The sequence below is a fragment of the Sabethes cyaneus genome, chromosome 3 (assembly GCF_943734655.1).
Source record: "Sabethes cyaneus chromosome 3, idSabCyanKW18_F2, whole genome shotgun sequence".
NCBI classification, from domain to species: domain Eukaryota; kingdom Metazoa; phylum Arthropoda; class Insecta; order Diptera; family Culicidae; genus Sabethes; species Sabethes cyaneus.
The window spans coordinates 49792003-49816173 of record NC_071355.1 but is presented as its reverse complement, the minus strand read 5'-3'; the positions used below and the strand labels follow the sequence as shown (position 1 = coordinate 49816173).

General features: G+C 35.5%; 1 protein-coding gene across 1 annotated transcript in view; it reads right to left on the bottom strand.

Annotated features, from left to right (window-relative positions):
- Window positions 1–6683: 6683 nt before the first annotated feature.
- The window catches only part of LOC128739572 (relaxin receptor 2-like), a 110036-nt gene continuing 92548 nt past the window's right edge, over window positions 6684–24171 (bottom strand). The window contains exons 17-19 of the mRNA XM_053835066.1: window positions 23213–23286; window positions 6843–6955; window positions 6684–6764 (exon numbers count right to left, since the gene is read on the bottom strand). Coding sequence (XP_053691041.1) covers window positions 6684–6764; window positions 6843–6955; window positions 23213–23286 — 268 coding nt within the window. The remainder of the gene's footprint in view (window positions 6765–6842; window positions 6956–23212; window positions 23287–24171) is intronic.

Genomic DNA, 24171 nt, shown 5'->3' with positions numbered 1-24171 from the left:
AAATTATGCTTCAACTGCTTCAGTGCCTTCAAACATTTTCCATACAAAGACATCTGACATTATGAACTCTATATTTAGTTTAAAAAATACGAAAAGCTCTAGAGGAAACCCGCACGGCCTCTGGCATGCATCATTACCGGCACTGTCCTTCCCCAGTTCAGCTAATCCTGAGATCTTTATTGTTTTGTGACTTCGCTGATTGTTCATATGAAAGAGTTTTCAAAATATTACACAGATTTTCGCTTAATTTTCGTTTAAAAGATCTGCATTCTTCAATTTTCTCCAGGTTCAGACGCCCATTTTGACAGATTAGTTGTTTACGTCAGAATGTTCTTATTCAAGAGTATAATTTCTCTTTCAAGAATATACGATTTTAAGAGAGTTTTATGGCAGTATTGTTAAGATAAACGAATCTTGTAGAAGAATGTCATAAGTTTTTGTCAAAACTATTGTTAAGTTTTTAGGAGCGTCCTTTTTAAGCAAAAATGAAATATCCTTTAAACCCCCTTATAAGGTGAATTACACTTATTGATAATTTAGTTTTATGGGTGATTCTTGAAGTCTCCTTCAGTCATACTTCAGAAATGTTAGTCAAAGAAGATAAAATTCACTTGAGGAGAAACATTATAAAACCTAACAGACTTTGAAATGCTCTGATAAAACTACTATAAGAAATGAATAAGACCAATTTGCTATTGGTTTGTTACTTGGGATAGTTATGTTTCGTTCAGTAGTTTAGAAGTTATAAGCATTTGAAATCTTTCATTCAAACATTACACTTCTATTTTCATTTTCAAAAAGTGCTACCCAGTGTTCAGTATAGAAAACAAAGACGTAGTCCTACGTCAAAATCGATTTTTGAATATGAGTTTTGCCCTTAAGTTATCCATAAAATGAGAAATATTAATCGGTGAGAAAAAACCTTCAATTAATCTCTAGAATATATCCTTAGAACACTTGTATCCAAATTTAAAGCGATTCGGTTCAGCCGTTTTCAAGAAATCTTGCACACCGACTTTGAAAACACGGTTTTGAGAAACATGCTTTCAAAGTTTCGGATTCCTTCTCCAATCGCTCTGACACGTCGTAACAAATATTAAAAAAGCGGCATCCTAAAAAAAATATGCGTATAACTTCGTATACGAATCAAGAAATAAACAGAAAATCGATTTTTCGAAAATTCTAACTGTATATAACCCCTTAATAGATTTATTGCGGTTTGTCAAGCAGCCGCAGCAAAATCAATTTTGATTGGTGCGCCATATTGTATTGATACGCCCGCGTACGGTAAGTTTAGAAGAGATGTAAATAAGTTTGCTTCATTAACAGTTTTATTGTAGTTTTATAGCTAGCTATAAGTATGTTTATACTTGTACCGTGGACCCCCGTTCGTTTTAATTTGAGTACTTTTTAATTTGAACCCCGCTAGCGCTAGTTTGCACGACGGGCAAATTAAAAATGGTTCAAATGCCATTCTCAACATGACATTATTTGCTTATGCAGACAATGCACATAAACACGATTTGCTCGTACTCTTCTCGCGTGTTTATTCTGTTTCACATTGCGTTTTCCCAACGATTATGATAGAAATGCGATCGGAAAATGAAATATTCGCTGCTTGCAACTGCCAACTAAATCAACCCACCAAAGCAATAACAAAGAGCAGGGCGGCCAGTTCATACAAGTTTCAGCTTGTTTAGAGTTGCCAGTTATTCAAATTAAAAACTTACCCCGTTAGTTTGAATGAGGAATAAATAAATAAAGCCAGACGTAATGGTAAATACCGCAATGGAACGTTCATAAAATTTAATTAAACCCAACCTTAACTCCTTATACTTAACTCCTTGAAAGTTTGAAGAAAATTCTGCTAAATAAATTTTCCCGACCAATTTTATGAGTCTCCGTTTTTACCTTTGTTATACTATAACAAAGGTTTAAAAATTGGTCGAAAAACACGAAATTGATCCGAGGCCCGGAGGGCCAAGTCACATATACCAATCGATAGGGTTCGACGATTTGAGCAATGTCTGTGTGTGTGTGTGTGTGTGTGTGTGTGTGTGTGTGTGTGTGTGTGTGTGTGTGTGTGTGTGTGTGTGTGTGTGTGTGTGTGTGTGTGTGTGTGTGTGTGTGTGTGTGTGTGTGTGTGTGTGTGTGTGTGTGTGTGTGTGTGTGTGTGTGTGTGTGTGTGTGTGTGTGTGTGTGTGTGTAATGATTTTTTCTAACGCCTGTTTCTCAGAGATGGCTGAACCGAATGGTTCGCTATTACTTTTGTTTGAAAGGTGTTATTGTCTAGTAGATCACTATTGAGTTGTTTCGTGATACGACGTTTCGTTTAAAAGTTATAAGCAAAAATGTGAAAAATACGTGACACGGGTTTCGTCGGAACTACATGACCGATTTCAACGATCTTAGTATCAAATGAAAGCCCTTATTAAAGCTAAATTGTTCAGGAATTTTTAATTGAAAACAAACAAGTAGTTTAAAAGTTATGCTTAGAAAACCTGTTTTGACAAGGTAATAATTATCGCCTGTTTCTTAGAGATGGCCAAACCGATTTATGCGCTATTAGTCTCATTTGAAAGATAATATATCCTAATAGATTACTATTGAATGGTTTTTTGATTGGACGTTTAATTTGAAAGTTATGAGCAACCGTATACACCACACCAAAATTAACAATAATTTATAATGATTTTAACCAAGATAATTTACCTAATTTGAATTATTTTAATATCAAACGAGAGGTTTTGACACTACGAATATATATGCAAAATTTCATAAGAATTGGTTTTACCGGTTAAAAGATATTAATCCTCGAACACTCGCGCCAACTTTTATAACACGGTTACTCGCGCGCAAAATAGCCCTAAACCAAAGAAAACGTGTGCACTAGAGTTTTGACTGGGAAAACTTGGTTTTAGGTTTATCGAACCTTTGGAAGAGTTTCTTGAAATTAAAAGCTCGATCGTCTGGTGGATTTTAAATTTTGATTAATCCCCCTAAAAGTGAAATAAAAAAATTATTTTTCTTCAGTGTCAATATAACACATTGATGTGTTCTGCAAAGTTATAGAACATATTATTACAAGAAATTTTGCTAAAGGCAGTAACCATCTATCTCTGCAGCGAAGATAGAAATATCTTATTTATTGTATATGAATTTGTAAAATCAGTTTTTCTATTTTTGCTCTTTTTGTAATTATTGTAAGACTTTTTCATGTACTACAAAATTGTACAAATAGTAAAAATACACAACTTTGCTGAAAATACTATACCTCTATGTTTGCTTGTTTAGGATCTGTGGAACTTTGATTATAAAAAATACCCTAATTTTGACTCCGCATTACTCGACTACCAGCAGACGGATACATTTTAAACATTTTACATTTGCTGATAGATTTGCTGCATACATTTTCCCAACAATTTAAATTATTAATGCATTGAATAATTATGATATTTTGCTCACAATAAATTTGTTGAAGAATATACGTTAGTTAAACAACGATTTGTAATTTTATAACAATATGGCGTTGAAAAACCTACACGTGTTGTATAAAATATAACAGCGTGAGTTAATAAAAGTTGATGAAAATTATTCAAGAAAACTCTATTGATGTGAGTGAAATAGAATGGCGTTACAGGAAACTATGCATAGTTCAAAAACCTATAAACTAGACCTTTACTAGACAACGTATATGCTAAAGGATAAGATTTCCACTTACAACTTACTTTTATTTGCACTTACTCAGGTTAATAACAACTTACTTATCCTTACTCGGAAATTTCATGAACAAAGGATCTATCAAAATTTAAAAGTGTTTCTATTTTGTTCAAATTTTGTAAACTTATTCAATTTTCAAAAATTTTATGTAAATCAACGCACTACGCAACGATAACCAATAGATGAATTATGTTCCGAAGACGTGTCGATTTCTACCTCAAATAGCAAGTAAGACCGTATAACAAAGGTTCCTTTCACCACTAGGTGGATTAAATCGGGTTTTTCGAGTACAATCTCTTTCGAGCAAGAAATAACCTAGGGTTTATTTCTGATTCCCATCGTAGTGAGGAAAGCCACGTTAATTTTTATCATTTCTTATGTGGATTTAATGAATACTCCAAAAGTTCTGCTGCTGATTTGATTCAAACACACTTACCTTCCGATCCGTGCCCTTTGAATTCACTGAAAAGCGATTATTAAAGCATTTTATTCAAATTACGCAACTGACGCAACGACAATGCGTTGCATGAGTTATTTTCATTTTATGAATGACGGAAATTAAAACGATTAGTCGACATTTTCTTCTTCGTCGCACGAAAAACCGTAGGAAATTTGGCTGCTAGGAATTCTTTAATGAAAAATGGCATTTAAATAAATCTCAGCTCACTTTGATTGATCGCGTATGATAGTCAACAAACTAAAATATTAGGGAATAACTAATTTTGCATTGTGTGTCATGAAAATCGTTGATATTTTTAAGAATTTGTGTTGGATAGGACGGGAATAGGCAATTACGACGATGTAGCAACATACCCTACATAGAGTGTGAGAGGAGAAGGAAATACCATTGACGATTTTAACATTTGATGGAGATAATAAATCCGAAAATTTAACTATATTTTCTGATACCGTTTTCATGTTTCAAAATAAAAATTAGCATTTCAGTATCGTAAATTTGCAAATTTCGACTTCATTTCTAAATATTCATCATTAGCATTTAAAACAATTCCAGCACATTATGGCAGCAACTAACCAATCTAAAGTTCAAGTTCTCGCTACAGTTCTCGTTTCGATCCCTTTGGATTTAGTCCATTTAGTCGGGCGCCAAAGTCGTAAATTAACAATGATTCCATCCGGTATTCATCCCTCTTCAGAGCACAGCTTCGACTTCCTACCGGAAGCATGTTCAGTCTTTTTTTTATCTCCAACTCAAAACGAAAAACTTACAACAGGGGAGCTCATTAACCAGCCGGTACTCTGCTGCAGCTTCTTTTCCATGCTAAAACAGTGTGCAGTTTTAATGTGGACTAAGAACGCTTCAACCAGCGAAGCGAAACGGCGGTGTGACCATCTGTCTGATGCTGACTGAAGCTGTATAGTAGCAACAATACAGAAACTAAACGAATAACTTAGTTTTTAATTATAATCTTTCGCTTTCGCTAACAACATCTTCATAAACATCCACGCTGGAGCGAAAAAAAGCTACGGCTGGTAGTTTTGTTTTGTTTTTATTGTGCAAGCAATTTAATGCAGAATTCAGTGTCTTTTGAGTTGGTAATAATATTTTTAAAACATAATTGTACCAAATTTTTATTAAAGAAAGAGAATAGAATCTGTTGATTACTTAGGTAGTCAGAATCAGCTATGACTAATAAAACAGAATTCATTTCAAGACAGGTAAATTTAATGCCTAATATGTTCCATTAGGGCTATCCTGATTTTTGGGCCTGATCTTTGATTATTTATACATATTTGGCCGTACCGCCTCAGTCAAGCATAATTTGAAAAAGTTATGCACCAAATGCTTATCGAGCTTACTGTTATCTACAAAATTGTTAAATTAGGCATTGCTCTATCTATTGTATTTACTGCACAGACTGTTTACAGAACAATTCTGTTTTCAATGTTAATTAATGTCCAATGAATCTGCTTCTTCTAAGATTTCAGCAGAATCAATCATAACCTCCAGTTTGCCACGGAAATCATGCAACTTACTTCATTTATAGAATGGTTTGATTTGCCATCCTGGTAAGGTATAACCAAATTTTGGAGGAAAAATGGAAATCATTCATTTATTTTTCATAGCAACAAAGCTAGCAAACGCTATGGCAGCATTACAAAGGAAATGTTTCCTTTGTAAAGTCCTGCTGATCCTGAAAACAAAGGGAAGAGCGAAAGGAAAATAAATCCAGCTGCGGGGAAAATTAAGTTTTCCGCACGCAATGGTCTTCAGCTAATGATTTTCTAATGACTGGCGAATACTTTAATTAGTCCTCCTGCTGCAAGCTATTCCACCGTCCGCAAACGTGATTGCCTACTACTATTCAGCAGCACCTGTTGTACGGTACGGTACCGCGCTGTTCTTCTGTCTGTCTGTGGTGTCTATTTTCCACTTCGAGTAAAAGGAAACCAGGAAAACTGTTTTCAACATAAATTAATAATTAAAACGATCTAAATGAAGCTACGATGCTCTTGGGTGCATGCTTTAAAAGACACTTTAGAGGTTTCGCTCGCTGAAAGATTGCTGGCTGAGCAGCTCCAAGCATGTAATCGGGCAATGTTTGCTTGAATTTGCGTGTAAAGGCCATGTCAGGATAGATCGTAGTCGAAGGATTGTTTCTTTTTTAAGAAGCATCTGAAATTTATCATAAATTCAAACAAGCTCAAATCAGTACACCAACTTTTCAGCAAATCTCAAAAATGATTTACGATGCTGGCTGGGATTTTGGTTTTACGTTAAACGTACACTAGGCAAAGAAGCCCTACGGAATCCTTTTTATTTTTAAATGACCAACCCCAAAGCTTTCATGACTAGAACTTAAAAACCATTTCCAATGAAACTGCTCGACAAACAGATCCACCATCAGCATAGATACAAACCTTTTCCTCAGTCATAAACCACCTTCTTCTAGCACAAAACCAAACTGAACTACACGACTGTCTGGAAACTGAACTAGTTCAACTTACCTTGAGTCAATCGCCGAATCGTACCCGTTAAGTTCGGCCGAAGCGCCACACGGTAGCGAGTAGAAGAAACGCGTCAGCTAAAATGAAAATCGTTTCGATTAGCACACGTGTGGAAAGACTGCTCGAAAACCGGCGGCGCACCGGGAAGCACTCACCTGTTGCTTGAACTGTGCCGTCGTCAGGGTGTACAGCACCGGATTGAGGGCCGAATTTACCGGCAGCACGAGCACCGCCAGCCAGGCGTACAGCGACGGAGATATGTGCACTCCTGGAAAGAAAATTAAAACAGAAGATATCTCTGTTATTTCGAGTTATAATTTTTAAACTCATTCAAGTATTTGTAAGAATGTCTACTGTTTCTGCTATTTTTACTGTTTTATTATAATCTTTTATTTTACCCTTATCTCGTTCAGCTGTTTTTTATTGAGCTGGATAAAGTTTTACAATTTACAGTTTGTTTAACAATTTTCAGTCATTTTCTATAGTTTCTATAGTAACAAAGAGTAAAAACTGTGAATAAATATATGTATAGCAAAGAGTGCAGTGCTATACATATATTTCATTCTCAGTTTTTACTCTTTGTTACTAACATGCCCAGGCTGGAGCATACTAAGGCACGTGCTATTATATAGAATTTTCCATGTAAAAAGTATGAAAGTCTGTGCCTAGAGGCACAAACGAGGAGCTCACGAATGCAGGTTCAATTCAACAAAGCTTGACATTTTACTAATATGTGTCACGCAATTTTTTTATTTTCTGTGGTGTAAAAATTGCTTTGGAACATTCCTATAAATTTGATACAATTAGAGAAGTTTCCCAAGTAACATTTTTGTTGTATAATAGCTTATTAAACTATTGTACAGTTAATTCCCGTATAACAAGTGCTTGATAAGCTATTATACAACAAAAATGTTACTTGGGTTGAATTTCCTAAATGCCCGTGCTCTGCAAGTTTTACCCGTTTCTTAGAGTTTGTAGTTCCACTAACAGTTTTATCAGGTCACCTGTTGGGTCAGGATTCTATACGTGGTGGGGGGTTCACTTTATCTTCTTATATTTTTAGCGCTACTTCTTATCAGGATCAGCGGAATCGAGCACTGGCAAGTACTGGGAGCTAACACTGTACGAGCGTAACACCTGGTAAGTATTCTTCAATAAATATCATAAAATAATCCGATAATATTCTGGGGTAAGAATCCATCTTTAATCGGCCCAGTTTGCTTTCTCCTAAAGAACACTTTAGGCTCATGTAATTATCGATTTCCACTGGACTCAGGCCATAAAGGCAAATGTGAAAAGTCGTGATATATTTTGATTAAGGTTTGCTGCTGCTGTCAAAATGTTGCACAAGATCGCTATAGTTTTGAACTGGGGCGGGAAGAGTGTAGGGTTGGCTGTTATACAATGTGCTTTGGAACCGGCTCATCTTCTATGCCAAACCTAACACCACCATCAAACTTCTTCTAGTGATTGGCGACGATATCGCATTTTGAAAATTCTTGTGTGACTTGTAGGTGACTGGCTTGAAACAAATGTTTTGCTGCTGCATAAAATAATTTTGTCTTTGGACGCACAACTTACGGTTGAACGGAATGCATAAATAAATAATTTGGGTTATTATTTACCACTGGTTCACATTCGCCAATTTCCTAGAAAATAATTGATATAGGGTAAGTTATCCTATAGTGCACCCTTTACCTATAATGGACCCCGGGTACAGTTTCGGTGTTTATTAGCTTGTACTTCCTAATTTCGAGGATATATGACATGAAACAGAAAGTACTAAACATGCCATACAGTTCAGATTACAAAGTTTTAGCCCTAGTTGATGATAAATGCCTTAAAATCGACATTTTCAACAAATGAGGGTCCATTGTTCGGTTAACAATGCAAAATATGACGCTATGGACCCTCGTCATGCAAAATGCACTAGAATTCCTATAATGGACCCGGTCGCTACCCTATTGTAAACCAAAAGGTCCATAAAAGGAACACGGACATTCTAATTTGTTTTAAAAAATGTGGAAAATATAGAGATTTGCAATATAAATTGATATTTTTTAGCGTTAATCGAAAGTTACTCGTATTGTAAGTGCTATCTGTTGCGTGTTTGGCGTTGCCAGTTCAAAATAATTCATGGAAGAAAGTCACTCAAGCACTAAATGGTCCACTAACGGTTTATTTACCCTATAGCAAAATTTATTGTGACAGGTTGTTTTGAAATTATGACAGTTAAAATATCATCAATAAGCTAACATCCTCTGTACATTAATAGTTGTTTTTGAAACTCTGTTGATTAATTATTCCACAATTGACAGCAATACAAACGAAAGTATGCAAAACAATTGCATACAACTAATTGTAAAGCAACCAATTAAACGTTCAAAACCTATTTTCGGAACAGACAGTCGCTAATTCTTTCTCGCTCTGAAACCACCAGAAACCACCCAAGAGGTCATGTTGAAAATTTGGCGATTTGATATATTTCCAAAAAAAAATCAAATAGGCCAACTTTCAGTTCCGGTAGAACCGACAACGGATATTCCGGAATATCCAGGTCGGCTCAAAATGCATAAGCATAGCACAAGCATAAGCATAGGATACCGCCCGTGTGCTGCTACTCCGTTATTGACCAGGACCGATGAAAATTGCAAAATGATGACTGGAAAAAGCATGCTGATCAATACTGACGCCGGCCACGCACAGTGGTCCGAAAATCAAAATAGTTGGCAGAAATCCCATTTTGCAAGTATTTTTAATTGATCAAATAACTCAAAAGTGTTCTTCTACATACTCATATGAGCCTAAATCCTTGTTTTGGTTGTTCGTTTCTTAGATTTCTAAAAGCTAAAGCCTTCTGAACTTGTTGAATAACATTTAAGCCGGTGAAATCTTTTCAAAAACAAGTATGGTTGTTTCTTATAGGTATGTAGCAAACGTTGCATAAATATCGTAAACAATGACATATTTAGTTGAAAGACATCTATTTCAATATTATTGAGAAGGTTACACTAATTTAAAATATTATTGGTTCACCGAGTCTGGCTTGATTATGATAAAAATGAGGACGAATATCTAAACTTTTTCGAATTGACAGTCGTAACTTATGGAACCCGTCGAGTTCCGCTGCCATATTACTTTTAGTGTGCAGGTATACTTGTAAGGAACCGATTAAACCTAAATTGGCCTGCAACTTTCTGCAACTAAGAAAGTAAAGACAAATCTTAGAGAGGTTGTACGAATTCATGTAAGCAAATTTGATTTTAACGAATAATCCTTGCAATGGTTTCAATATATGATAGTAGGCATTGATTATTCTGCATTGATTATTCCAGGATATCGTGGAAATGAAAGGGACAAGCATTAATATAGTTTAATAAACTGATTTTGGAGTATACTTCAAAGAATGCTTTGTAGCGCAAAACAACTATTTAGTTTGTTTCGCGAATATCGAAACAGAATGACGCGCTTCTAAGGCACATCTGATGCAAAGGCTCATTTCTACAGGATTTACAGGAGACATAGTACTCCTATTACATCTTATTATTAGGCTTGCATTTTAGATTGAAAACCCCTTTACGATAAGGATATACAAGGTCTAAAACTAATGTTTAATTCAAAATGAAATCAAAATTATTCAAAATGTGACACAACAGCGAAACAAATCATGGATCTGTAATTATCGTTCGCTGTATGTTACATTACATTAATGTATGCTCCAGTCTAAATTCGTAACTATTATCAATATATCTAATACAATAAATAAAATATGAAAAAAATAATTTCATACTTTTCAGTGGAAGAAACTAGAAGTCTAATATTAATTAATCAAGGGCATAGTAGAGGCCGCAAACAAAGCAATTACAAGAAAGTTTTTCTGGTTAATTTTTATTTGTTGTTTCATTAGTCAGACCGATACGTATTTCGCCTACGACTTGCAGGCTTCATCAGTGTCTGTTTTGAATTTGAACTTTATTTGTATTTCTTTATTTGAAAACTTATTTAATAATAAATAGCTTGTCTATAAAACCATTCGGGTGCAATTAGAATGCTGAATCAAATGTACTGGGAAAATCGAATGAGTCGCAGAAATGTGAAAAAATCTTTCAATAAAAAACTGAACTGAGAGTTATCAAATCAACTCAACCATTACTGAAAAACTTAACCAATAATTAATACTATATTATGGTAATAACGTGTATTAAAGAGTTAACTTATAATTTAAGGGTTAAGCACTAGTTGAATGATATCACATAGATCTCCTGAGTATATCAACCAACTTCGCAGAAGTCACCTATCCTCTAGGAGATCGTTTTGACATTTCTGCCAGCTTTTTGGACTTTCGGACCACTGTGCCACGTCCGAATGTGGGTCTTGGTGGGATGGGAAGGAATGGTCCAATACTTGTTGCTACTAAAGATCAGGGAATCCACTGCGTCTTCGCAAGTATTTCGGGAAAGGAATTGTTGTTGGTAGATGGGGTGAGCTAGATGGATAATGTAGGTATGTTATATGAGTTATATGAGACTAACCTGGATATTCGAAAACTTTCTTGTAAAGCCAGTAATTACGAAAATTAAGATATAAAAAATACCTTTTTAAAAAATTTAGTATAATGCCATTGGTGCCCATATACAACCATAATTTAATTTATGTCGAAAAATACTATGGACATGAGAGATTTACGGCTCGAAAGCTACGTAACAACTTGCACTTAATATACCTGAAAACAAAAATCAGGGATAATGAAACGAGCCAATATAGACCCTAAGTTGATGAGCATTTCCTCTTACCAACGCTAATATAGGGGGTTGTTCGCTGTTGTGTAACGGCCCCGGTTGTGAAACACCCATCGTTTTTGACGTGTTTATTAAACTAGCACTACCAAATTGCTACCAACGGCTCATCTCATTGTACTCTACCTTTTGAGCAAACAACAATCAAAATACAATTTTTAGAATGTTTTGTAGGAAATGTGTTCGAAAAACCTGCCTGAAAAAGTTTTTTGGAATATTTTGAGATTGATTTTTTTGTCTATCAAATAAAATAGAAAAAAGGCAGTAAAAAAATGCATATAACCTTAGTTTTGGACCCCTATTTAATTACACAGACAAATTTTAGGTGAAAAAATTTACTCAAAAAATTTTACATAAATTTTTACAAACTCGTCGTTCGCCCCGGTTGTGAAACAGTAAAATTCTCCGGTTATGAAAAATTAAAAAAAAACGATTATTCATTACTTTAATAGTCACAAACATTTTCAACACACTTTTCAGGCACATGAGAGCCAAATCCGCATATTTGAGATCTCGAACTTTCTGTTTTTACATACATGGATTACAATTCAGATTTAGATTAAGATTAAATTAAGAAACTGATAAATTACTTTGCATTTAAGGTGTTTTCCGTTAATAAATGAAGTTAATATTTTATTTTCATTTCATAATTCTTTATTTTCTTCTTTATTTTTATTTTCTTTTATGGATTTTTCGAAGTGTTTCACAACCGGGGACACTTTGTTTTTGGTCAAAAAATTCTATGTCTCCCAATTTCGCTATAACTTTTTTGTTTCAAGCAAAAAATATATGCTATCTTCAGCAAAAACATACGTAAGTCTTCAATCTTTCAAATGCTTCAAAAAGATATGGAATTAAATAATCCGTTCAAAAGTTATAACCAAAAAACAAAACCTGTTTCGTAGCCTGGGACATTCTCCTACAGAGATATAGCGCCCTACACGCTTAATGTCCAGGTCGGCTCAAAATGCATCCTAAAGTCCACCCAAAAACTTGCGTTGAAAAATCCTTTGATTTGATACCCCATTTGCCATATTACTAACGTCAAAAAAATCCCATTGTAATCTGGAATATCTCCGGGAAAATTTAACCATAATTTATCAACTTACTTTTTCTTTAAACGCCAATCTAATGTGGTTCTTTTAAGTCTAATTGCATAAAAATCGAATGAAAATAAGTGGAGATAGAGCCAAAAGTGTTACTGCAAGTACCATCATTTTTGATGTCGGAGACGTATAGGTTAATTGCGGTCCGAAGAAATCTTGCCAGAACGAAAGCAGGACTTTATCACTCTGTCTTGCATACTTCCCAAGCACAGATATCAAATTAGTATAAGTCTGAACGTCGACCGTAAAGAATCTTCGACCTGTTGGGACGAGGGGATCTTGATATTTCTTTTTTCTAACAATAAAGTCATCGAAAACACATTAAACAGATGGTGTATTTATCTGTCGTCTCTGCCGGTGAAGCCCCACGGTGAATGACCACGAAGAAAATGTTTTGGATATTTGACCTTGAAACTTAACGTTAATTTTCACTAATTAGTGATTGAAAAAGAAAGTTATAATAGAAATCACATAATTGCTACATTTATTATGAGTCGATCGGTATCTATAGAAGCTATGAAAATCCGTTCATAATTGGCAGAGCTATTGGAGTTCAAAATCTTTCATATTTTCGTGACGCTCGCATTGTTTTGATTTTTTGGAATGACACCCTATCTTAAACCTTGCCGTAAGACGTAGTCCTATGTCAAAAATGTTCCTAAAGGTGTAACCAGGAAGTGCAGTAATTTAAAATTTAATAGCACGGTTTTTCGCAATAAGAATACGAAGAATTAGATCCAGGCTCAAATCAAATTTTAGATCCAATTTCAAGAAAAATTTCAATTCTGCTAGAATTTATAATCCAATTCCATGTCCCATTTCAAGTTAAAATTCAAATTCAATCTTAAAACCTATTTCAAGTGTCTAATTTCAAGTTCGATCCCAAGTCTAATTTGAAATGCAATTTAAAGCCCAACATGCAATTCAATTTTTATTTATTTAATTGCTTAGTCAACAGGTAAAAAATCACCCCAATGACAGATTGTGCTATATAACTATAAATGCATAAAGGTACACACGCGTAGACAACATAAATTAACATAATACACGCTTAAAACTACACTTATTAGTTTGTCGATATACATTAAAATTAAACACGTTATAACATTTGTTGAATACACGAGACATGCTACGCATTGGTTCGTTAAGTCCATAATTTGTTCTCGCAGGACCAATGCTGAGGAACGAATGGGACCGAAGATTGCGGCGACGCACAGTGGGACGGCTTGAAAAATAGGCGGACATCAGCTTTTGCGGCAAAACTATTAAGTTTTCCGCATTAGTGTCTTCGCAAAAGTTTCTTGGTTTTTGTTGTATTTTTTTGTTAGATAAAAAAAAATTACATTAGGGGGTGGGTCAATATATAGAGAAATTAACTTTTTTATTTTAGGTCCAAAATAAACAGTCTCTAAGGAAAAGTGGTAGAGGACGTTATTTAAAGAGTATTTGGTGAAGGAAGAAAGTTTCTATCCCTTAAGGGAAAAAAGATATTGAGCTACACAATAACAAACCCCCTTAATATCAGTTTTCCTAATTTTACTTGCTTATTTCCATTTTTACGTAGTTTTGATGTTCAGTAAAGTTTAAGATATAGTAAAAATACAACTTTTTGCTGAAGAGTGCGAAGCTCTAAGCTTATGGGATTTTGAGCTGTTGCAGTTTTCATATAATTTTATAGTCAATTTGAAGGTGATTTATTTCAAAAAGGCGCAAGTATGCGCAGCCATCCTCAGCGACTTTAAGTGTTGTTATGTAGTGCCTTTCATTTCATATATATGTCACGGTGGAACATGGTGGAACATTTGAGTAAACTGCGACTAAAATATCACGTTTTACGTCTGAAAAATTACATAAAATAACGTAACAAACCAATACAAATGGTATAAAGACGTTTAAAATAAAAATAAATTTAAAAATATATGATTTAAAAATTCAATGATGCTATATTTCTAAATAACTGTTCATTTCTTCATCGTTAGCTTCGGAAGAGTTCACGCAATAACTTCAGTGCTGCTTCACTAAATGGCATTTTCTTCCGTTTTGTGTTCTTACCCACTTTTGAAATTATCGGATCAGATGATAGCATTGAGCGGTTAAATATATCATGATTTGTAGATACTCTGTGAACATAAGCGTATCGCGTATGCAATTAAGAACAAAATGCAACATATATGATGACTAATATGCACCTTAAACATTTTGAAGCAGCAAGCGGGAAACGGTATTCTTGACTCCTCCGAAGCTAACGATGAAGAAATGAACAGTTATTTAGAAATATAGCATCATTGAATTTTTGAAACATATATTTTTAAATTTATTTTTATTTTAAACGGGTTTATACCATTTGTATTGGTCTATTACGTTATTTTATGTAATTTTTCAGACGTAAAACGTGATATTTTAGTCGCAGTTTACTCAAATGTTCCACCGTGTTCCACCGTGACATATATATGAAATGAAAGGCACTACATCACAACACTTAAAGTCGCTGAGGATGGCTGCGCATACTTGCGCCTTTTTGAAATAAATCACCTTCAAATTGACTATAAAATTATATGAAAACTGCAACAGCTCAAAATCCCATAAGCTTAGAGCTTCGCACTCTTCAGCAAAAAGTTGTATTTTTACTATATCTTAAACTTTACTGAACATCAAAACTACGTAAAAATGGAAATAAGCAAGTAAAATTAGGAAAACTGATATTAAGGGGGTTTGTTATTGTGTAGCTCAATATATTTTTTCCCTTAAGGGATAGAAACTTTCTGCGAAAACTTCCAGCTGTTTTTGTAGGAAAAGTGCCTCTTGTGGTTGTTTTATAGTGTAGTATAGCTTTAAATCGTCGGCGTACGAGAGTTTCATGCAATTCAAAATGAAATTGACATCGTTCATATATAACAAGAATAAAAAAGGCCCAAGATGACTCCCTTGTGGAACGCCGGACCAAACTGAGAACGGAGATGAAATATGATCACCTATTTTAACAGACATACTCCGACCGCTTAAGTAAGATTGGAGCCAAAGAAGCAAATGTTCATTCATGCCCAGTTTATCAAACCGGTAAAGCGTCTAGTCTATATTAGTCTAAACCTAAGCACAGAGAACAGATTAACAGGCTCGAAGGAAGTAATCAATTTTTTGTGTGAAAAATCTGTCGGTAGCGCCCTCCAGAAATAGTTTGCCAAACGCATAAAAAAATATTCATGTACCTTTATCAATATTTCTTTGTGCTGGAGTTATATAACAGCGATGGCAGCGACATCAAGATTTAGTTTGCCACTTACTGCTCGAGGGGTGCTCTATTGAAGGATTACTCGTAGATTACATAAAAACCTTTTACACACTTTTTGTCAATTACCTGGTAGTCTGTTCTCTGTGACCTAAGTTCAATTTCATGTTAAAAAGAATGATAAACGCCAAAAGCAATTTCATTATTTCAAAACTTATCATGATGAAACGTGCACCAACGAACAGCAATGTGAATTATTAAGATTTCCACAGAAACCAGTAAATAAACTGGCTGGTCCGCCTCCGGCTGCCAAATCCCAATAAATGAACAAGCACATTTTTGCTAAAATTTTATGGTTACAACCACTCTCAGGACCGGTTGGTTTCAAGCAAAAATGACTGATGAAATGATGAAGCCGGCAAATTGCGAGCCTCTCTTGGGCGTCGCGTCGATCGAGAGTGTCTTATTCGGTTGCTGCGTCGCATCATTTTGTTTGTTTCGCATAATGCCGTTATGAAGCGGACGTCAGGAATTTGTCTAATAACACCATCGGCTTGATTTTGTGTTTTCATTTCACTGACTTCCAAAAGCCAGGTCGTTGTTGTACTAGACCTGCTATTAATTAAATATTTTAATAAAAATTAAATATTAAATATTTGGTTCCTGAGGTTGTTAAAGCATTTTTGAAAAAATGGCAAACCCTCCCCATGAACCGAAAACCTTAAAGTTCTGCGTTCTCTTCTACAAAACTAAAAGAAAAATGAAATCTTTGAAATATCCAGAATTAGATGCACGAATTATCAATGTTGTATATTCAAAATTCGGTTTACTGTTTAATGCAAAATAATATTTCATTTATCTTGTATAAAATTCGCAACATGTCGCAGTTTTGTATTGCTGTTGTTCCAGCGCCAGACGGGGAAGGCTCGTATTTCAATGGGACAAAAACACCTTTATCTGCGTGTCATTCCGCCGCACCAGCTGTGAAACGGAGGCGCACGATATCCTTTTCCGCTTTCACACCTTTTTCCCCGGAATGAGGAAGTGCTGATACACCGTGAATGCTTCTGTCATTGTGCAACGATGCAACGACCGACGGACGGGTGACATGTTTATGGAGCGAATTAAATTTCAAATTTATTACTGCACCCTTCTTGCGACGTCACAGTCTGGCTACCCGAAAACAACAGGCTACGGTTTGCTTCAGTGGCTTTTTTTGCTCTCTACCGACGTCTATTTGATCCTGCTTTTTTGCCTTCCGGTCGGTATCGGCCTTCTATTAACTGATTCAAAGCTCATGATTCGTACCCACATCGAAGCAGGGGACACAATTATCCTTAAATTTGACGGCTGCTATTTGCAGAGTGAACAAAAAACACCACAAACCAAAGCGTTCCGGTGAAGGCTTACCAAAGGCTACACTCAAAATATATTTCACGTCGAAGTTACCTGAAAAGTTATGTGAATATTTTCCACCCAGCTTTTCCTGTACTATTTACGTGATTTTCAGGTAGTTCGCACGCATACTAATGCGTTAACGTGTAAATCAGATAGATGTTATTATTTTTTCCAATAAAAATCACCTGAAAGTCACGCAAATCCCTGTAGAGAAATTTACGTGATTTTTCACGTGGAAAGGACGTGTGGATTATTTTGAGTGTACGATAGGATGCCATAAAATAGAAGTAAAAATACGTGAAATCAGTTGGAATTTAGAGGCTATTTGCGGCAGGCGATGCCAGCTCATGCATAAGCATGTGCGCTGCTCTGCATCGAGACTTCCGACCATGACAAGATAGGGGGGTCTGCATCTAATGGACCGTAGCAAATAAAATAGCAGGGAAAAGAATTACAGTTTAAGTCACCGTCGAAAGTTCGAACTATCCTTGATTGGTAGGATCATGATGCTATTACAGAAACCGAACTAATTCTAGTTAATATAAGACACTTGAAAGCTGAAACGAATTTTTCGCTAGAGGGTCGTGTTGTTGTAAAATAATTACAAACTACAATTGAACCTGTAGTAATGCAACGCCAGACCAGAATGACTAATGAGTGCAACGGACCTGCCAGCACCGGTACGATACGTAAGGATGAATTTCTCCAAACCAGCGCAGACAATATTGTGTTGCTTACGATTGCTTTTTACATGGTTTGTCCATTCTAGCTCCGACTGGCGACCGATGCAGAGCAAGTATTTTTTAACAAATGCATCCCGCAAGACTAGCACGTTCGGAAAAATAGTGTAACGCGAATCGTTCGTTTCTCCTAGGTAGCATGAATTGAAGAGTGCTGGACCTGGACTGCCTTGCAAACACAGTTACTTAGCTTTGCCACTCGGGTCCCTTGCAGGGGTCATACATCAGGGTGAAACTATAAACTTCGTCTGTAAATTGTACTAATCCTTTGCCTTTTAGAAATGGATTCCTCAATGTGATGCATTTTACCCCATTTCTACACAGCACCATTGAAAAAAAGGGCTCTATTACCTCCAGTCCATCTGAATAGGGAAAGATTGCTACAAATTGCAGCCTAAAAAGTGGTCATAAATTTGACAATATTACCAACATACATTCCAAATTCACGATTTTTGCTCGTTTGTACAATTGTGCCCAGTGAACGAACGGGCTTTCACCGACAATCGTTCTCTCTAGGCCGGCCGCCTTGAAGCAGTTTGCGCTTTTTCGACAAAAGCAGACAAAAACCGATGCACAATTTGTTCGGAAAGCTTACAGTTTGACACCAAATGCCAAATGCATTCGCTAACGGTAGCGGAATTTTTATGTTGTTCAGCTGTTAGCAGAATATATGTAGGAAATGCATGACCTCCGGCGCTAATGCGAAACCGTAAACTGCTTGTGATGGTAGAAAAATTTAATATCGCGAACAGCAGTCTAAGCGATTGTGTGCTTCGTTACAAATTTTAAGCTGAGCAGTAAATAAAAATCTCCAAAATAGAAACAGAACACAGATAACAGAGAGCGGAGAACAGAGGACAGAAGTTAGAGAACAGAGGACAAAGAACAGTGGACAGCGGATGGGAGACAGCGGACAGAGGACTGAGGACAGAAGACAGAGGACAGAGAAAACTAGACGAAAACAGTATTGAAAAAGTATTATTGAAAAAATGAAAATATTAGTTACTTTAACAAATTGCTTAAATATGTAAACAGAGCAGTCATAGCAATTTCATCACAAAACTAGCAAAATGGAAAACTTCAATCAACAGCTAAAACAAAGATTTGGAAATCAATCTTAAATGATTCTAAAAATGTGAAAGCACACAGTCAAATCAAGTAGTACAACAAATGAACCGAACTAAAGAATACATCTTACCGAGATGGGAAACAATATACAAAAAAACGAAGCAACAAACATAGCTCAAAACCAGAAATCAACACAGCCAGAGAAAAGACAATAACATACGACATACCCAAGAAACATTTACACGCTGAATAAACATTTTAGCAGCCATTATTATTCAACCATAGCTGAATATGCATCGAATAAAATTCATGTAAACAACTGTACAATACTTATTCAGCCTAAATTGGAGAGTTTATACAACCTATTTCATTCGAGGCGGAAAGACACTTGTTAAGCCGTTATATCGCCTCTGTGCATCTTGTTTCCAGCTTTGCCCAAATTGGTTATTTGAAAACGCACAAAAGCCTTTATTAAGGTACATTACAGCTTCAAAGCAGCTATTAGCAAGCCCGAAGCTTGACTTAGATGTTTAAGAGCTGAAAAAAGGTTTTTATTTCTAAAATTAAACCACAGTTCAGCCACAGGTAGAACAAAATTCAGCTATAAAGCATTTGATCAGCCCGAAATTGTTACTTGGTTAGCTGCTTTCAAAGCTGCATAGGAGCTTAATAGAGACTTTTGCGTGTTTTTAAATAACCAATTTGCGCAATGCTGTCAATTCTATTTTTAGAACGAGAAATAGTTTTGCAATGCTTTTTCAGTCGCTTAATCAACGTCTTATCAACCGTTATGCAGCCAAAAAATAATCTATTTTTAAATTTAAAAAAGAATAGAACGTGTCATATTTATTTTGCTATAGCGTCGTATGCTATGTTTTAAATTTTGAATAACTTGAATTCGTATATGCAAGCTAATTAAAATTGCATGTCGTCATCTTTCGGGAATTGAACCGCCATCTTCTGATCCATAAGCACTCATCGTATGATCCGCCCCATCTGCTTCTGCAGAACAGACAGTGAAAATATCTTTACACTTGAAGCAGTTGATAATGTCGATAACTGACATATATTTTTGTTGCCAGTCTAATTGCGAAACTCTATGATCTGACAGTATGTGTGCTGTAAACCGAATGAAAGCTTGGTATTAGTTTGTAAAGCCACTTTAACACCCTTAAGCAGCTTTAAAGTAGTTTGAAAGCTGTGAGCCTAATGAAAGCGTCTACTGGTTTATACTTTAACACCTTTAAGCGAGCCACTTTAACACCTTTAAGCGACCGTAAAACGGTTCTACGTTTCTGGCTGTTTAGAAGCGAATTGTTTAGCAGAAAAATCCACTATTAAGCTTGTTTATCTGCTTTGGAGGAAAGCTGGTTTGGAAAAACTTAAAGCAGCTTAAACATCGCTTGATCAAACACCATTTGAGTGCTTACTTTATGCAGCTTGGATCGCCTTAAACTAACTCGTAAACAGCAATTGCTCTTGCTGTTTACGAGTTGGGTTAAGGCGATCCAGTGGACAAGATTTTTCGAAAACAGATACTGATGAAGCCTGCATATCGTAGGCGAAATACGTATCTGTCACGAATAAATATAAATAGTAGAATTTAATTGGATAGTTTTTAATTTCAGAAGATGGCGGTTCAATTCCCGAAAAATGACGACATGCATTTTTAATTAGCTTGCATATACGAATTCAAGTTGTTCGAAATTTAAAATATTATATAGCTTATGACGCCAAAGCAAAATAAATATGACACGTTCCATTTTTGAAATTTAAAAATAGATTATATTTTGGCTGCATAAAAGTTGATGAGACGTTGATTAAGCGACTGAAAAAGTATTGCAAAACTATTTCTCGTTCTATAAATAGAATTGACAGCATTGCGCAAATTGGTTATTTAAAAACACGCAAAAACCTCTATTAAGCTTCATTGCAGCTTTAAAAGCAGCTACCCAAGTAACAATTTCAGGCTGATCAAACACTTTTATTGCTGAATTTATTCTACCTGTGGCTGAACTATGGTTTAGTATTAGAAATAAAAACTTTTTTTCAGCTCTTAAACATGTAAATTTGGTGATTTTATCAAGCTTCGGGTTTGCTAATAGCTGCTTTCGAAGCTGCAATGGAGTTTAATAGAGGCTTTTGCGCGTTTTTAAAACACCAATTTGCGCAAAGCTGTAAACAAGGCGCACGGAGGTTATATAAAGGGCGATATAATCGCTTAACAAGTGTTTTTTTCTGCCTCAAGCGAAATAGGTTGTATAAGTTCTCCAATTTCGGCTGAATAAGCATTGTAGAATTGCTTACATAAATTTTATTCGATGCATATTCAGCTATGGCTGAATAATAATGGCTGCTAAAATATTTAATCAGCGCATAAATATTTCGTGGGAGAGCTGTTTATTCAGATGACAAATCGTTTATTCAGTTAGTATAGCACAATTATTGAGAATATTGACGAGTTGTGGAGAGGTTGAATATGCGCCTAATCTGCTTGTGAGAATTTATGTGAAGCAGCTAATTTACAGCACATTCGTTATTTACTTAATCATTTATAGAATACAGAGGCCTTTACTTAAATTGTCCAGCGTCTACCACCTGTATTCACAGTTAAATCAGCTGTGACCAAATCAGTAGCATTTTAATTCAGCTTCGGTGTTTGTTGGGTACGTATTGAAATTCTATATAGAGACAAGAAAATAATGAATTCCGCGAACAACGGCTCATATAGGTACAAATACCCTATTTTTAATTGCATTTTTGCGAAATGTTGGCGATCTTGTAAAATAAATATTGCTACAATCGTCTTTTCCGAAGTACACAACTACAATTAAAAAAAAAACAACAAAAATCTAGGTTTTTATCGTATTAATTCTGCTTTATTTCATCACATTTTATGTGACTGACATTCGCTATCGATTATTGCGCTTCTGTGCTTAAAATTATGGTGGCCCAACCATGACTACTCAAGTGGCCCGACCTTTACAAATAGCGCTTTTCTAGTATTTCATCTTAACCTTCCCAAACACCTTACTGGAGGGGATTTTTCTATAGTCTTCGTGTGCAGCACAACTCACTTTATACATTTTCAAAATTTATTTCGATAATTGCATTTCATGAATCATTTCTTGAAGAAAAGTTCATTGCGCCTGGAAAACTTTTTTTGTAAGATTTAGTCACTGAATTCAGTACGGGCGTTCTGAATACACGATTGAAACTCACAATATTGTGAAAAGTTAGCTATCACAGTAAGAAATTTTACAATGATTGTATCATAGATATCATGAGTTACTAAAACTGTAAAATCGTGATGGCCCGACCATAACAGTGGCCCGACGATAACCACAATACCCTATCCATCCATCCAAAAAATCGTATATCGTATTTGTGTACAGTACACAACAAGGCCTAGCGTGTGGATCTGCTTTGTAGTGTAACAAAACAGTTTTCTCATAAAAGTCGTCTTCGACTGGATTATTATACACAAATGGGTTCTTGAATACATCCTAAATCGGATCGCAATCAACCGTTACTAAAACTACAGTCCCAAGCCTTTTTCACATTACCATACCAAGCGCACAGGGAAATAAATGTCACTTTCGCTAAACAATTTACACGCCCGTCTTGGTTGAAATGGAAAGTGACACCGGTCAGCTTGCATAATCGACCGGCTTCTCAGTTCAGTATAGGCTGTCGCCGTGAACCGTTCTACCGTTCTGCAGTAGGCCAATAATACCCGAATGAACGTCCCAATAATTTCATTTAAACGGGACGCTTTAGTACGTTGGTGGAAATCTACAATACAAACCATTGACGGCTTATAAACGGCCACTGAAAGAGCTGAAAGAATATCCATGGTTGTGATATAGTACCTGCATAGAAGAAATATTTAGTTGTAATACCTAAAGAGAATTGGAATACGCTACAAAACTGCTTTGAGCATCCGCGCGATATTTGTCAATGTTGTTTCATTTTCATGCTAGAGTCGAAAGCCAATTAACCGTTCATAATTCGTAAATTGATTGAAAATAGAATGTCTCCATCTTTTTTCCCGTAAATAGTAGACCAACCGATTTGCGTCACTGTTTACCAAAAATCATCCCATCACCAATCACATTGCTTAAATCTAGTCTTCCCAAACCATATGTATACCACTTCCTAATAGTAACAAAAAAAAACAGAAAAACCTACCTCCCAGGGCCACCAATTTGACGGCAATCACCGGCATCCAGCAGAGGCAATCGGTCGCAACTATGATAGCGAATCTGAAACAAGATAAGATGAGAAAACGGAAACCAAGTCACGTGTAAGTAAATCGCAGAATCGAAATGAAATATTTAGCAAAAAGCGAACAACATAACGAACGGCTAAGACAGTTGCATGAAAGACGGTCCTTCTAACTTTATCGCATACAATACCCCACGGTGAAAGCGAATTCAATTCGTGCGGATATGTGTACTGTATGCTCGTATTATGTAGCGAAAAGAAAAACTGTATGAGTTTTTTCCTGTATGACTACAGAACTGAACTCAGTGTAACCGGGGTAAGTAGTGAAAGGGCATCACTTTGCTTGACAGATGTAAGATCATCATGAGTATTGCTTTCATTTTTGTTGTCTGAAGATAAAAATGCTGTTAACAGTAGGAAAAAAAGAGCAATCTAGAAAATATAAATGGGAGAGCACCCAAGTATACCGGATGCGGTGAATGGCAAGACGGAGTTCACGAACTATTGAACATAACATGTCCTCGCATGGTCTGGTAATTCCAAATTTGGTTAGTTTCTTCACAGGAAAACAGACACAACTCATAGATGGAAATTTCAAGCAAAACAACTTGTTTAAAATACTTCTCAAATACATTTTGTAGGTTTTGTCTTTAGTTAGTGTTACGTACGTCACTATTTCTCTACTATCAGAAAAGTAATAAAAATTAATATTTATGAAACCATTTACAAGCTTTGAAGACAAATTTTATTCTTAGGTTGATAGGTGATACTCTATTAATCTAAATTAACTTGATGGTAAGGTCATTACAAATATTTTTTAAAGTTGTTGTCCTTCCGATGCTGGACAACTGGACAAAGAAATTTTTTTAATCACGCAAAAAAATTGAGATTTTTAGGAATTTTCACTTAAAGTTTAATGTGAA